Source organism: Eleutherodactylus coqui, chromosome 1 (genome assembly GCF_035609145.1).
Source record: "Eleutherodactylus coqui strain aEleCoq1 chromosome 1, aEleCoq1.hap1, whole genome shotgun sequence".
Lineage (NCBI taxonomy): Eukaryota > Metazoa > Chordata > Amphibia > Anura > Eleutherodactylidae > Eleutherodactylus > Eleutherodactylus coqui.
Window position 1 is genome coordinate 478,168,540 of NC_089837.1, and position 15,960 is coordinate 478,184,499.

The 15,960-nt window shown below is 42.3% G+C and overlaps 1 protein-coding gene across 2 annotated transcripts in view; it reads left to right on the forward strand.

Annotated features, from left to right (window-relative positions):
- SARNP (SAP domain containing ribonucleoprotein) overlaps positions 1-15,960 on the forward strand; it is a 70,880-nt gene that overhangs the window by 33,159 nt on the left and 21,761 nt on the right. For both annotated transcript variants that reach the window (XM_066584916.1, XM_066584925.1), the window contains 5 exons: positions 66-120; positions 3,299-3,372; positions 3,490-3,518; positions 3,672-3,697; positions 4,400-4,468. In XM_066584916.1, coding sequence (XP_066441013.1) covers positions 66-120; positions 3,299-3,372; positions 3,490-3,518; positions 3,672-3,697; positions 4,400-4,468 — 253 coding nt within the window. The remainder of the gene's footprint in view (positions 1-65; positions 121-3,298; positions 3,373-3,489; positions 3,519-3,671; positions 3,698-4,399; positions 4,469-15,960) is intronic.

A 15,960-nucleotide genomic window follows, 5' to 3' on the forward strand; every position in this document is an offset into this window, starting at 1 on the left:
TAAAAGTGATATTTAGATCTGTAAATCACTGCACATATTATAATTGTTGTGCTTTTTTTCCACAGAAGTGAAACAGAGAAGAAATTGGTGAAAATTACTGCTCCGGTTTCTCAGGCTGATGTAAGATTTTTATGTCATTTGTAAGCTGTTTATGGTTTCGTAATTGTGTGTATATATAATTGTGTGTGTATGTATATATGTGTGTGTGTGTGTGTGTGTGTGTATATATATATATATATATATAATGTGTGTGTGTGTGTAATATATATATATATATATATATATATATATTATATAAAAATATAATTGTGTGTGTGTTTTTAATTGAATAAAGGTGTATTCCCATCTCCGGCAGTCATGGCAAAGTTGGAAGTACCCACGTTACGCTGTTTCTTTAACTTCCATAGAAGTGAATGGAAAATATGGAAACTTTAAGTCTGCCTGATCACCTGTTTTTCATATTCCCATCTGCTGTATACAATCGTGCTAGGGGCTGCGGTGCACAGATTTGTGTGGGTTTTAGAGTTGGGACCTGCATCTATTAGACTATGACTGTTCAATAGATCTGAGATGGGAATACCCTTTAACCCTTAATGCCACAGGACATAAGTTTATGTCCTGGTTGCGGGGTAATTAACGCAACAGGACGTAAACATGTGTGATGTGGATGACGCAAGATCAGAACCCGCCCCATCCTGCCGCAGGAGATGACTCTTACAGATGGAACAGCGATCCTCGCTGTTAATCCCTACATGCCAAGATCTATGTAGATTGCGGCATGTAAAGGGTTTACAGAGGAAGCGCGCTCCCTCTGTGACATCATCGGACCCCTGCGATGTAGTCGCAGAGTGGCGATGGGTTGCCATGGCAATAGGACTGCAGATACTGGCATCCCAGATTGCCATTGCCCATGATCGCTATTAGAGATGAGCGAACGTGCTCGGCCCCGCCCCTTTTTCGCCCGAGTACCGCGATTTTCGAGTACTTCCGTACTCGGGCGAAAAAATTCGGGGGCGGCGCGGGGGGTTGCGGCGGGGAGTGGGGGGGAGAGGGAGAGAGAGAGGGCTCCCCCCTGTTCCCCGCTGCTACCCCCCCCCCCCCCCGAATCTTTACGCGCGAGTACTGAAGTACTCGAAAATGGCGGTACTTCGGTGTGCGTAAGTTACTCATTACGAGTACGTTCGCTCATCTCTATCGCTATTGTGAGCGATAAAGCATTGCAGAACAGAAGTCCTGCAGTGCATGATCATAGCTGCTATGGTACAAGTCCTTTTACAGGTATATAAAAGGTTAAATAGAAAAAAAATAGCGTTAAAAATTGCTTTTTTTAAATACAAATAAGGGAAAATGCAAAAAAATCCCACATATTTGGTATCGTCGTATCAGTAAAGACCTGTACAATAAATTGAACACACTATTTATCCTGCACGGCAAAAAAACATTAAAAACTGCCTTTTTTGTTCATTTCGCCTTCGAAAAAAGCAATAAAAGTGATCAAAAAAGCAGTACAAATGAAAACTGCAAATCTGAAGCCCTCACAGAGCTCTGTCCATGAAAAAATAAAAATTATGGAACTTTCGAATGAGGTGATGCAAAAATAATGAGAATTTAAAAAAAAAAAAAGGCGGGGGGGGGGGGGGGTTTATTGGCATTCTCATAATTGCACCAACCCGCAGAAAAAATGTATCATGTCATTTATGCTGCATGGTTAATGCTGTAAAGAAGAAAAACAGTGGTGGACTTGATGTGTTTTCCCTCCCTGCTCTAAAAAGTAAATAAATAAGATTTACAATACCCCCCCCCCCCCCCGAATCTTTACGCGCGAGTACTGAAGTACTCGAAAATGGCGGTACTTCGGGTGCGTAAGTACTCATTACGAGTACGTTCGCTCATCTCTAATCGCTATTGTGAGCGATAAAGCATTGCAGAACAGAAGTCCTGCAGTGCATGATCATAGCTGCTATGGTACAAGTCCTTTTACAGGTATATAAAAGGTTAAATAGAAAAAAAATAGCGTTAAAAATTGCTTTTTTTTAAATACAAATAAGGGAAAATGCAAAAAAATCCCACATATTTGGTATCGTCGTATCAGTAAAGACCTGTACAATAAATTGAACACACTATTTATCCTGCACGGCAAAAAAACATTAAAAACTGCCTTTTTTGTTCATTTCGCCTTCGAAAAAAGCAATAAAGTGATCAAAAAAGCAGTACAAATGAAAACTGCAAATCTGAAGCCCTCACAGAGCTCTGTCCATGAAAAAATAAAAATTATGGAACTTTCAATGAGGTGATGCAAAAATAATGAGAATTTAAAAAAAAAAAAGGCGGGGGGGGGGGGGGGGGGGGGGGGGTTTATTGGCATTCTCATAATTGCACCAACCCGCAGAAAAAATGTATCATGTCATTTATGCTGCATGGTTAATGCTGTAAAGAAGAAAAACAGTGGTGGACTTGATGTGTTTTCCCTCCCTGCTCTAAAAAGTAAATAAATAAGATTTACAATACCCCCCCCCCCCCCCCCCCCCCCCCCCAAAAAAAATGGTATCAATAAAAACTACAGTTCGCCACGCAAACCACAAGCCCTCATACGGTCATGTTTGCGGGAAAATAAAAAAAAGGTTATGGCTTTTGAAATGTGCAAATGAAAATCCCCAAGAAATCGTTGTCCTCATGGCCAAGATGACCAGCTACACAGAGCACCTTTTTTTTTTTTTTTCTTGGAAGTTTTATTGACTTGCAGGGTGTTTAGAATCCCAATTTATTGATGACAGTGGTTTGGTAGCTTCCCTGGTTCATTAAAGAATTATATATTTCCAATAACCCTAAATGAAAAAGCTGAAAGGTGGTTTCCAGCCCTAGACAATTGATGACCCATCCTTTAGTATAAGTTCTCCATAGCCCATTGGCAGGGTTCCTCTGCTCTGGATCACTGCTGATTAGCTATTCACCAGGCAGCTGTAATATTGATTGGAGCAAGAAGTAGATTTTGCAGTGGCCTGGCATGGTACTACAAGCACAGCTTCCATTCCTTTCAAGTGGACGCCGTGCCTGCAGTACCATGCCAGACCTCTACACAATGTACGGCACTATCTACTTTCTGCTGTGTAAACCATGATAGTGGCTGGGGAAAAGTGGATATGCAATAGATTTTTTTTTTTTTTGATTTTTTTAATTGTATTTCTTAATTTTAGAGCTGGAAGGACCCTTTTAAATATCAGAGCTGAACAGCAGTAGAAGTTATTTTTCAGCAGTTTCTAATTTATCGGCTGATGATATTGTGTTATTTCTGTTACAGAGACTTCAGAAAAGAGCTGAGAGGTTCAGTGTTCCCGCTAGTGTAGACAGTAAGAGAGCAGCACGTGCCATACGGTAAATAATACTTTGATTTGTTTCCTCGTCTCCCATAGGTGAAGGGATTTTCAGGTGAATGAAGATTCAGTATTGCACTACTTTCATGTTAACACTTTCCTCGTCTTCTGTTTTAAGGTTTGGACTCCCAGATACAGAGGAGAAAGGTAAGTGATACTCAGTAAGCTTATAGTACCATGACCGTGATGAAACTTGTAGATGCAGTAATACTTAACTAGTGAAGTCTTTTTCATTGTTGATCCTTAGAGAATTGGAATAAATATTAAATAAACACTAACTGTATCCATGGTATTTTTTAGGCCAGATCACAGCAGTGAAAACCACAGTAAGTTTTTGCTTCTTCTTTTCTTTTTCAAAGCTTTACTTCTAGAATAAAATATTGGTAACATGGTTAAAGGGGTTATCGGAGGCCATAACATATTAAAGAAGACATACCCTGCTTCCCCGCTGCCCCTGTTCTTCCCACGCCTCATTCTCAGGGAGCTAGTGGTGACCTCACAACACCAGGGTTATGTGACCACTGCAGCCAATCACCAGCTCATGTCCCTCGGTGATTAGCTGCAGTAGTTACGTGTGTTAATGTCGTGACGTCATCGCCCTCCACCCCAAGGTGAAGACCAGCAGAGACTGGGACTTGGAAGCTGAGTATATCTTTTCTGTTGATACTGCAAGCTGACTAACTTTTGAAATGACACAATGTCCCTGGAAAACCAATTGATCAATAATTAATCTTTATGTCTCCCGCCAAAGTTTGTAGTGATCGAAGGTGGTAGTATTGCCATTCATGCCTGCTATCACTTCAGACTTCTGTCAGGAGTCTGGAAGAAGAAGAAATAATTAAAATTAAATTGATAAGTCGCACAATTTGTGGACCTACAGTCACAATAATGTGCACATTTAAGTATTTGGTGGGAGATTTCCAAGCAGAAGACATTTATTACATTGCTTTTTTTTTTACTATAATGTTCCATCTGAAAAAATCCACAGAATTGTATCCTTAATGCTTAATATGGATATTTTCATCTAGGTGAACTTGGATAAGCTGAAAGAGAGAGCTCAAAGATTTGGCCTCAGTGTGTCTCCTGTCACAAAAAAGGTAAGTCCTTTGCACTTGTTGAAAAGCATCTGGACCTATAAACGGTTTGTTTGGTTACTAAAAGGGCTCATTCACACAAGAGTATTGTCATCCTGTATCACACACACGTATTCCCTATGTGTAACACGCAGTAAATGGAGTCAAAGAAAGTCAGTGGACTTTCACTGAGCCACGCACATCTGTGTGCGGGCACTGCGTATCAATATGAAGGAGAAATAAATCACAGCATGCTTTATTTCTCTGCGTATTATATGCAGCCCTAGTATAGGCGATGCAGGATACTTCTCCATATGCATAAAAAAAAAAAATTACACTGCTCATGTTTATGATTGCGTCATCCGCGGTCATGCACAACTCCATACGCAGTCTCTGCTGGCTTTCTACCGGCAGATTGTATGCGGTGTAATGTGTACAACGCTGCAGGAGACCCGTTGTATGCATACACCCATATGAACGACCCCTTATTCAGCATTGCGTTCCCCTCTTTACAGGCTGTAATGTTCTGGTATACATGAAGGAAAATGATACAAAACAGATACATCTTGCAAATATTTGCCATACATTAGTCTCCACAGTGGGAAGATTAGATAATGAATCACACTAGGATAGAAGATTCTGCTTGCCAACGGTGTACATGACTATTGGTGATTGCTGTTGAACAATTTTCGTATTGACTTTTATTATTCCTGCCTTTACTAGCAATACAGAAAAAGATGATTTGTGACCTATAGAGTCTATTGATACACTGTTTGCCCCTCTTCCTTACCGTGGTAAACCATATTGTTACATGGACGGAAGGGGAACACTGCCTCAGGGCATTTACAACTTAATAGCACCACGGTACTCCCATTTCATGTAGCATAAAATAACGTCATGTAAATATGATGTTTACTTGGTTTCTTTAGTGAAGGGCTTCTTCTTTTTTTATTTAATCAAACAGTCCTCCGCTTTGAGCAATCACTGAGGTATATATATCTGGCCCTCCCAGGTGCGCGCTCATCTGTCATGCATTCATCTGATCGCCAGCACAAACAATTCCACCTCAAGCAAAGTAAACTTCGCACCGAAGTGCTAGCCTGCAATAAGCAGTATTTATGAGGGTCTTTAACTGCTTTTGTCCTGCAGTGTGTATGGTATATTCACACCTCCCTGTTGGAAAGGTTATTGCTGCTTTTTAATAAATGTAGGGAAGCCCTCCCCCCTTTTAATTGCGGCTTTTTTTTCAGCCTTCTATTTACTTCCAAACTAAATCTACGTATTTTGAGCAGTCCTTTTTCAGAATGTCCTGTAGAGATTTTACTATATGCACAATCTTCAATCAGCTGACCTTTTTTGACAAAAAAATGGGTGCTTTAGCAAATTATTACATCACTTTTTCATGTGACATGTAATGCGAATCTCAGTGTACCCCTTTAGTTTCCCGGATATATTAATAGAAAGATAATGGGTATGGTTAGTATTGTAAGTAAGTACACCCTATGCACCATACATACTTCAGAGAGAGAATTTCTCTGGCTTGTTTGCAAGCTGAATACTTATAAATATACTAATACGAAGATCCACAAGCGCAGGTAATAACTCCCCTTCCCAGCACATTGCTGAAGGGCAGATTGCTATATGGAGGAGCATTGCATAAGTGCAAGATACTAGTGAACAACTCGCACGGCTGTTGCATATTGAGGAGTGTGGCTGCTTAGTATTATACTTTCACATAGTTAAGGGGGTTGTCTCGCAAAACCAAGTGGGGGTATACACTTCTGTATGGCCATATTAATGCACTTTGTAATGTACATCGTGCATTAAATATGAGCCATACAGAAGTTATTCACTTACCTGCTCCGTTGCTAGCGTCCTTGTCTCCATGGTTCCGTCTAAATTCGCTGGCGGCTTGCTTTTTTAGACGCGCTTGCGCAGTCTGGTCTTCTGCTCTGAGCACGAGCCGCTTCAGTGTGCTCGCCGCTACAGCTCTTCTGCGCATGCGCAGACGAGCTGTATCTTCTCGGGAGCGCGCTGGAGCGGCCATTCTGCTACCATCCTCTGTTAGAGGAAGGTGCAGAAACTGGAGCCGCCCAGCCCAGCAGCCCAGCCGAGCCGCCCAGCCGCCCAGGTAAGTGATGGGTGACGGACTGACGGGGGTGACGCGTGACTGACTGCCGCTGGGGCCCCGGGGCCTGCCGCTGGGGCCCCGGGGCCTGCCGCCGGGGCCCCGGGGCCTAGCGCTGGGGAGCCGGGGCCTAGCGCTGGGGCCCCGGGGCCTAGCGCTGGGGCCCCGGGGCCTAGCGCCGGTTACCTGCTGCCTGGCGGTGGGTTACTGGTCGGCCGCGTTTCAATCCCGGGGTCCGGTCGGCGGCTGCGGGGCGTCTGGTTGTCAGGGAGACACAGCTGGTAGCGTCTCGGGAGCGCACGTCGGGCTACAGCAAGCGATGAGAAAAGAGCCGGCGGCCATCTTGGGGAAACTTTTTATAAGTTGCTGAAACGCTGGAACTGGAAGTACAAACCAGCTAAAAAAGTCATTCACAGGGGGGCTTAGTAATGTATGCTTAATTAGGGGGACTGGGCAAAAAAAAAATTTCACTGCTTCCTCGAGACAACCCCTTTAATGCATACAAATGGTGCCAGGTCCCATTAATGGGTATAGTCTGAGGTATTGGTGTCTGAAGTGTGGGTCACTTTGAAGTGCAGGGCAACCCACTGAGCTGAATCGTATGTAGCTTCATCAATAGGTTGTAAAACTTCATGGTGCACTACATGTTTAAATGGGAACTGGTACCTTTTGTATGCCCTATGTGCAAGTATAATACTAAGCAATCGCTCCCCCCCCCCCCCCCCCCAAATGTAGGTGTCAAGTGTCCGTTATCAAATATAATCATGAGATTTCATAAGTCTCACATACCTGCACTTCGTCTAAGTCACACTCCTGACAGAAGACTTGGCGCACACAGCTGAACAGTGGTAGGTTGTACCTGTTACTAACTATCTCACCCATGCCTCTGGCTAACTTCACACGGCCAGATATCGTCCCTGCCCTCCATGTGAAAGCCCCGGGGATGCAGGGCGGTTTCATCTGAAAATGCCTCATCACTTCAGGGATGCAAGGGTCCTCCGGCGAGGCTGTCGCGGCAGAGGATCGTGGCGGTCTCCCATTGTTTTCAACGGGGCTGCAGCTGTTACCAGGGCTACGATGTGAGATCAGGCAGTCAGATAGAACATGCCACAATTTGTTCGCGGTGCCAGGCAGGTAAAAATCGCTCATGTGTACGACCCCATTCAAATAAATGCATCTTACAACGCACAAATCTCGCACGATTTTCTCGTCCGGGTGAATTACGACTACCCGGCCACTTTAGTATCTCTCCCATAGATATTGATAGAGTAGAAAAGTACAAAGACTTGGAGTTCTTCTTGAGATTGGTGGGGATCTCACCAATAAGACATTTATTGTGTATACATTTTAAATGTCATAAATGTTTGTGGTAATTCTGTTGCTTAGCAGCTTATTTTAAAGCATAATTGGTGTTTTAGCAGGCCTTTATATATCGAACATCAAACCAGTGTATTAACAGGCTGTGCTTTGGAGATAACGCAAAGCCTTATTTAAGCCCATGAACGCCAACGGTACCCACCACAGTATAAGATCGTGCTTTTTCGTTATCAGTGCAGTGCCCTGCTGCATACCTAGAAATCTGGTTTGGCGTAGCCCTTTCTAACCTGAAAGGCTCCAATCTCATCACTCCTCAATCTCTCCCCCTTTTTAATTCTTCTTAATGAGGGCATATTTTAAGTGTGGTCCCTGCGGAATTGTGGTCACTCATTGCGGAAGATTAGCTGCTCCAAGCTGGCAGGCAAAATATTTGATGACGTTTTTTTGTGGCAGGCGAGAGGCAGAGGTCAGCAGTCCTGCGGGGATAATGTGTGTGTACAAAATATCTACAGAAGCGGGTGGGGGATAGAGAAGAATGGGTATGATTGTTTCAGGTTCACATACGTGCTTAATTCTCATTTTTATGATTATTTTTTTACCTGCTTCATTTCTGCAGCACTAGGAAATTAAGATTTTCGATCTGCTAGTGTGTTACGCCATTCCAGTTAGATAATAATTCTTAGAACCAGGTGTTGTAGGCATATAATGCACTTTTGTAATATTTCCATTAGCCTTTAGTAGCAACTGTAATATTTTGTCCCAAATGCATAAGGAAAAACAATTCTTTATTTTATTCTTAATGGCTTGGTGATTATATCTACAATGTGTGTAAGTATATGTAAAGGCTATAAATTGGGAAAGCTTCTGACAGTAGTCGGCTATGATTCGGCAGAGGTAAGGATGTTAATACGGTATAAGCATCAATCCATGTATGTCGTCTGATGGAAAACGAAATATTGAAGACTAACTCCTTCTGAACATGTCCAAATTCTCTACAGAAACCATTCAGTAACGTCTTTCCTTTACTTCACCTGTGCTGAATGAAATCTGTATGTGGTTAGTACACACTCCGCGGGCATTCATGTGACAGTTCTAAATACCTGTCTGCACAATACATTGCTCCTTGGTAATAGGGTGTGTTAGTGTGCTAGTGTGTTATTCTGGTGTTTGCCATCTATACCGTAGCAGAAAAAAAATGCAGCACAAAAGCTAGCCAAACGTGCATCTAAAAAAAAAACCCTAGACCTTGTATTCTAATGGTACAGGAAAATATAAGAAACTTTGTAATATATCTCATCAGAGGGGGAAAAATCCACTTACAGGGCTTGCTTTCACAATTTAAACTTTTCAAACACTCTAAATTCACCGCTAAGTCTGCCTTGAGGCAAAATCCTGTTTAACTTTTTTTAATCGCTTTTTATTCCGTTTTTTTTACAGTTTGTGTGACCAAAAAAGCACAATTCTAGCATTGCTTTTTATTTTGACTGCATTCACTGTACCTGTTTTAACGCTTTCCAATCCACTGTCTGACCTCTGAAGACATTATGATTTAAAGGGGTTGTCCCGAGGCAAACATCAAAATTTTACATTAGCCCATTCCCCCTGTCACCCCCTCCCCCCCCCCCCCCCCCCCCCCCCCCCGGCATAAAATAGCATTTTAAAGCAGTTTTTAAACCGCTTGCTACTCACCGATGTGATGAAAGATGAACTTATAAAATTCTTCTCCCAAGATGGCCGCCGGTCCTTTCCCAGGGATGCACTGCGGTTTTCTCCCATGGTGCACCGCAGGTCTTCTCCCATGGTGCACCATAGGCTCTGTGCGTTCCATTGCCGATTCCAGCCTCCTGATTGGCTGGAATCGGCACACGTGACGGGGCGGAGCTACGCGATGACGCGTAGAAGGGGGCGGAGCCAGAACGCCGCTCGTGCCCGGACCGAGCAGAAGGGAGAAGACCGCACAGTACAAGCGCGTCTAATCGGGCGATTAGACGCTGAAATTAGACGGAGCCATGGAGACGGGGACGCCAGCAACGGAGCAGGTAAGTCAATAACTTCTGTATGGCTCATATTTAATGCACGATATATATTACAAAGTGCATTAATATGGCCATACAGAAGTGCTGAACCCCACTTGCTTTCGTGAGACAACCCCTTTTAAGGCTGTACAGCTCCGATGTTGGAAGACGTCCGTCGGGGTTCTCTTACTGTATATTGCCAGCCTCTCTGCTGTCGGACTCTATCCAATGTGTCACCGCATGCAGTACTAGCTTTAGCCAGCATGTAGCGTCATTGTATAAGAGTAAGCCCGCTAGGAAAACCGGGATACAAATTGGATTGGAAAGGGTTAAAAATTTGATCTTTTAATAGGTTGGGCTTTAATAGTTGTGGCCATACCAATTTTTTTATTTAGCTGGAATGACTAAAAAAAAGGGGAGAGGTTAAATTCTTTTAGATGTTCTAGTAATTAAAAAGCATTTACTCTTTTGGTTTTCTTTTTGGTCCCCATAGGGGATTTGAACTTGTGATAATGGCTGTTAACCATTTATCTCTGAGGCTCTTGCGGGTGGGTGTTGGTTGTCATATGGCTGACACCCGCCATGTATGGAGTGGGTTTGGTTTCCAAACTTGCTTCATACACAAATGCTCAGCATGAGTCGTACATGTATGACGCATTGCAGAAACTTAATGATAGTGGGCCTTTGGTCATTCCTGACTTTACAAAGACGGCTCATTGATACTGAGAACTGTGTAATAGTCAAGCTGGACAGTTTTACCCACATAAGTTACTAAATATTGATAGATGGACAGATTGATATATAATCATTTATACCACACTTTCAATCCCATGCAAAAAAAAGCATAAAAAAGTCAGAATTACTTTTTTTTTTCTTCTTTTTTACATGTTGTCTCCCTAAAACGCAATAAAAAGCGATCTAAAATTTGGTCTGCACGCAAAAATTGCTCCATTAAAAATGTAAGCGTATCTTGCAAAAAAAAACAAGGCCTCACACAGCGTCACAGTTGGAAAAATAATAAAGGTATGATTCTCTGGATAGGACAACGAAAAATTGGATACTGATTCAGGGTAATATGGAGTTATGTTTATCAGCTAATTTCTGTTGTGTTACAGAGAAAATCTGCAGAAAAATTAAAATTTTGCTTTAGTTCCCATGAAACGCCTAAAGAGTTAACCATTTGTAAATGCAATTTTGAAAACTTTGAGGGGTGCACTTCTAAAAAGAAAACAAATAGGGTGATTTTGTTTTTTTTTTATTTTTTAAACCTTACAAAGTCACTTCAAAACTGAATTGGTCCCTTTTTTTAAAAATATATTTTTGTAATTTCATCAAAATTAGAAAACTTGCTGCTATAATTAGACGCTTTCTTAAATATAAAATGAACAAAAGGATGCTTTCAAAATTGTGCCAATATGCGATGAAGCGTCTGAAGGGCCACCGCATTTGACAGTTGGTCACCACTAGTAGTGGTACAAGGGACAATGACAGCTCAGCAATATTTATTGCCAATAGTACATGTATGGGACCATCTGGGATGCCAACCTCCACAGCCTACGAGTTTGTACGACCTTAAGGCTGTTACAGCAAATATGGACCGATGTGCTGCAGGATACCATACAGAACGAGTATGCCTCCATGCACGCACGGATCACATCTTGTATCCAAGCTAGAGTGATACAACAGGGTACTAGAGCCTCCATGAATGCACATATCACATCTTCTATCCAAGCTAGACGTGGTACAACAGGGTACTAGAGCCTCCATGAATGCACATATCACATCTTCTATCCAAGCTACAGGCTGTACAACAGGGTACTAGAGCCTCCATGCCTGCCTGTATCACATCTTGTATCCAAGCTAGGGTGGTACAACAGTGTACTAGAGCATCCATGCCTGCCCATATCACATCTTGTATCCAAGCTAGAGGTGGTACAACAGGGTACTATAGCCTCCATGCCTGCCAGTATCACATCTTGTATCCAAGCTAGGGCGGTACAACAGGGTACTAGAACCTCCATGCCCAGCTGTATCACATCTTGTATACAAGCTAGAGGCGGTACAACAGATTGCTAGAGCCTCCATGCCCGCCTCTGTCAAATCTTGTATCCAAGCTAGGGTGGTACAACAGATTGCTAGAGCCTCCATGCCCGCATGTATCACATCTTGTATCCAAGCTAGGGTTGTACAACAGGGTACTAGAGCCGCCATGCCCGCCTGTATCGCATCTTGTATCCAAGCTGGAGGCGGTACAACAGGGTACTAGAGCCGCCATGCCCGCCTGTATCGCATCTTGTATCCAAGCTGGAGGCGGTACAACAGGGTACTAGAGCCTGCAATAATATATCCTGTGCTCTGATACTGTAATCACTTATATCAACGTTACAATCACATAGAAAGTCTCATTCCGTTCTGACAGCTCCTCCTAGGTGCTTGATTTTTTTTTTTTGACAGTGTATATTATTTATGCCACACGTTGGATGGCAAAAAAATTGAAATGTAAAAATACAATCCCACAATTGCTATTTTTTTTCCCATCAGAAAGAATTAATACAAGTTTAATGTTATATGTACCCCCAAAAGGTACCATTAGCAAATGCAACTCATCCCTGAGAAATGAAGCCCTTGGCAACGTCTGTGCAAAAGTAGTTTCATGATTCTTGGAATGTGATGTTGGAAAAATCTTGTCCATTACAGCAACTCGCTGCGGGGTTAATACAGAGATTGTGCTAAATTTATGACACCTCTTATATGTAACTGGCTTATATACAGTGGATATAAAAATCTACACACCCCTGTTAAAATACCATGTTTTTGTCATACTATAAAATCCAGCAAAGATGAGTCATTTCAGATTTATTTCCCCCTCAGTGTGACCCGTTATCTGTATAATTCCACTGAGAAACAAACTGAAATCTTTTAGGGTAGAAAAATAAAAACACAACTGAAATGTTGTTGGATAAGTGTGAACCCCCTCTTATATTTGGGGTGTGGTTGTGTTCAGAATCAGCCAATCACATTTAAACTCCTATTTTAAGTAGCAGTCAGCACTCCACTGCCATTATTTACCCCCCCCCCCCCCCCATATAAAGTTCAGCTCTTCTAGTAGGATTTTCCGCACATTTTCTTAGTTGCATTTTTCAGCCAAGCAATGATCTGTAAATAAGTATCAGCTAGGAGAAGGGTACAAAAAAATTCCATGGAACGCAGTGAAGGCGATGATCAAGAAGTAGATTAAATTTGGCACAACAGTGCCCTTACCAAGAACTGGACATCCCTCAAAAATTGATGAAAAGATCAGAAGAAAATTGGTCCCGGTGGCTTCTAGGAGGCCTACAGCAACACTAAAGGAGCTGCAGGAATTTCGGGTAGCTACTGGTTGTTGTCACATGCACTACACAATCTCTAGTATTCTTCATATGTCGGACCTGTGGGGTAGGGGGGGTAAGATGGAAGCCTTTTGTAACAAAGAAAAATATCAAGCCCGGCTATGTTGGGCAAAACCTATATCAACTGTGTCAAAAGTTTGTGGCAGAACGTGTTCTGGTCTGATAAGACCAAGGGGGAATGTTTCGGCCATAATTCCAAAAGGTATCTTAGATGCAAAGCCAACACTGCGCATTATCAAAAGAACCCCATATTGACTGTATATAAGCCTGCTGCACATAAAAGGTGTCATTTCACCTGGGGCACGGATGAATGATTTGGGCAGCCTACTCTTGAGTACACTTTTATGTAGAACTACCCGTGGAAAAAAACATGGTGACTCTTAAGTTAATACCACAGCACTGGATTGACTGGCTCTTTGCCTTGTTGATGGTGCACTGAACTGGAATCAATTGAAACGGAAAGGTAATTTAGCGATTGGTTGCGATGAGCAGCAAACGGTTGAAACCCCCCTCAGTATTTTATGTTGGATCATGAAGAGGATGTGTACCAATGTGTGAATTTGCTCCGAACTGCAAGCACTTTGTTGATTCCGCAATGTATCACATGATTTCCTCCCAGCCGCTCAGCTAAAGGGGGGTCACATGGTGCAATTAGGACTCCCATTTGACATTTTGTGGGGGGGTTGCTTAGTGTGTATAACTGTACCCACTAGTATAACTAAATAGGTTATCGTACTAGGGTCCTCACCTCAGTGGAATCTTCTGCGGGTGCGGCAGCTTACATCTACATTACTTGTGTTTTATTTTAACTTCTTTTCTGCATTTCCAACTTTTAAATGAATTTGTGCACATGGTTAATTTGATAGGATATATAATATAATTTAGAAAAAAAAATTTTTTTTTGAGGGTTAAACAAATTTGATTTAGATTTTTATTTAATCATTTACCCCAAAATCTTGGCGTGGGGAGACTGACCTCATTCTAAAAGGTCACCTGGTTCTTTATCTATCCCTGCTGTGAGACAAAACTTGCCTTTGTGGCTGGCACACATACATCTTATCTCATCAACCTCCCCCCTCTATTCTGGTTCATTGAGCGTTTTGATGAGCCATTCAGCCTATTCTCCAGCCACCATCCCTGCTCGTCAGTGCATAGTGGTGTAAATAAACCGCAGAGGTGCTCAGCATTACATGTGCTAGCTATGTTCTTCCAAGCTCTTTTATACCACCACCATGGAAACAATCCAGAGCTTGCTTCCTTTAAAGCTTACTCCCCTTAAGATCAGTCATTACTGTCATCTAGTGACATGTGTCCAGCATATGCCGTGCCGTGCGTAGAACAATGCCGCGCAGGAGCAGTCATGCATGACGCATATCAAATGGGAAGAGCAACTAAGGTGAATTGGGACACCTCTGCCGTCCGTGGGTAAATCCTATCAACACCCTGATACCATTACAGGTTGTTTCTGCAATACTGTTTTCTGTAGGTATAAATCAAAAAGGGTATTCACGGGAATTTCAGAAAACTGTGAATTTCTTTTAGTTTAACTAGTCCTATTCCGTCATAATTGTTACTTTTCGCTTAATTTGGCATTTTAGCTGTTTTTTAACGTTGCTTATGTTTGGGGTAATTCAGTATGTATACCTGCAGTGCTCACAATAAGTTGACCTAATTGACACATACAGCTTTGCTACACTAATTACACAGACGTTCCTGCTAAATCTTCATTTAGTTTCTGTTGTCTGCCAACATATTGTGTTAAGCATCGCTAATGTGTGGTTTTTACGGTTACTAATGAATCCACTATGTTTAAAGAGCCGGTTTGGTCAAAGCTAAAGTACCTGTAGTAGTCCTATCTGTGTCATTGGTTGTCATAATTCTGATTTGGGGGGGGGGGATGCCCTTGCCAGGGTGAAAGTAATTTATATAAATGCAAATTTTCTGCCCACCCTACCAACAAAGGCAGATATCTTTCGGTCGACTAGGCATCTCTGCTGCTCTAATCGCAGGGTCTAATGTGGCTTTCAAATGGCTCTCAGTCCACGCTCCGTTGCCTCTTTTCTCCTACATGCTGTACAGCAAAAGTAGCGTGGCACCGCGTTGGCCTGAAGAATCTCTTGTAGATAACGACAAAAAAAGTATTGTAGAGGTGAAACCTTTTATTGGCTAACCAGAGACATTATTCTATCTGCAAGTTTTCTGAGCAGAGTTCATTTGTCAGCCTGCCTGATGAAGGACCTTAGTGCTCCGAAGGCTTGCACATATTACGTTTCTGGTTTCACCTCTATAATAACCGTGTCTTCTTTATTCAGGGGTGTTTAACATCAGAGATGCTCCTACATGCAGAAGTGTAATCCAGAAAGGCTGCTTGTCTGGGGCATAAAGAAAATACAGTCACTGCGTTGTCATCTTCACATTGTTTTCTCATGGCACATTCAGTTTAATCTATTCTATAAATTAAAGGTATTTATGGTAAACCTGTTTGGGGATTTTCTTTTCTCTCATTAGTATGACTCTCCTGTAGCCACAGAACTTCTCAGTAGTTGTCTCATCACCAGATAATGAAAGCTGACCCCTATATATAGACTAATATAAAGCCTGCCCCAGGACAGCATACATGTAATCTCCAGGCTCAGGAAATTCAGTGGAATTGGAAATAGCTGAAGT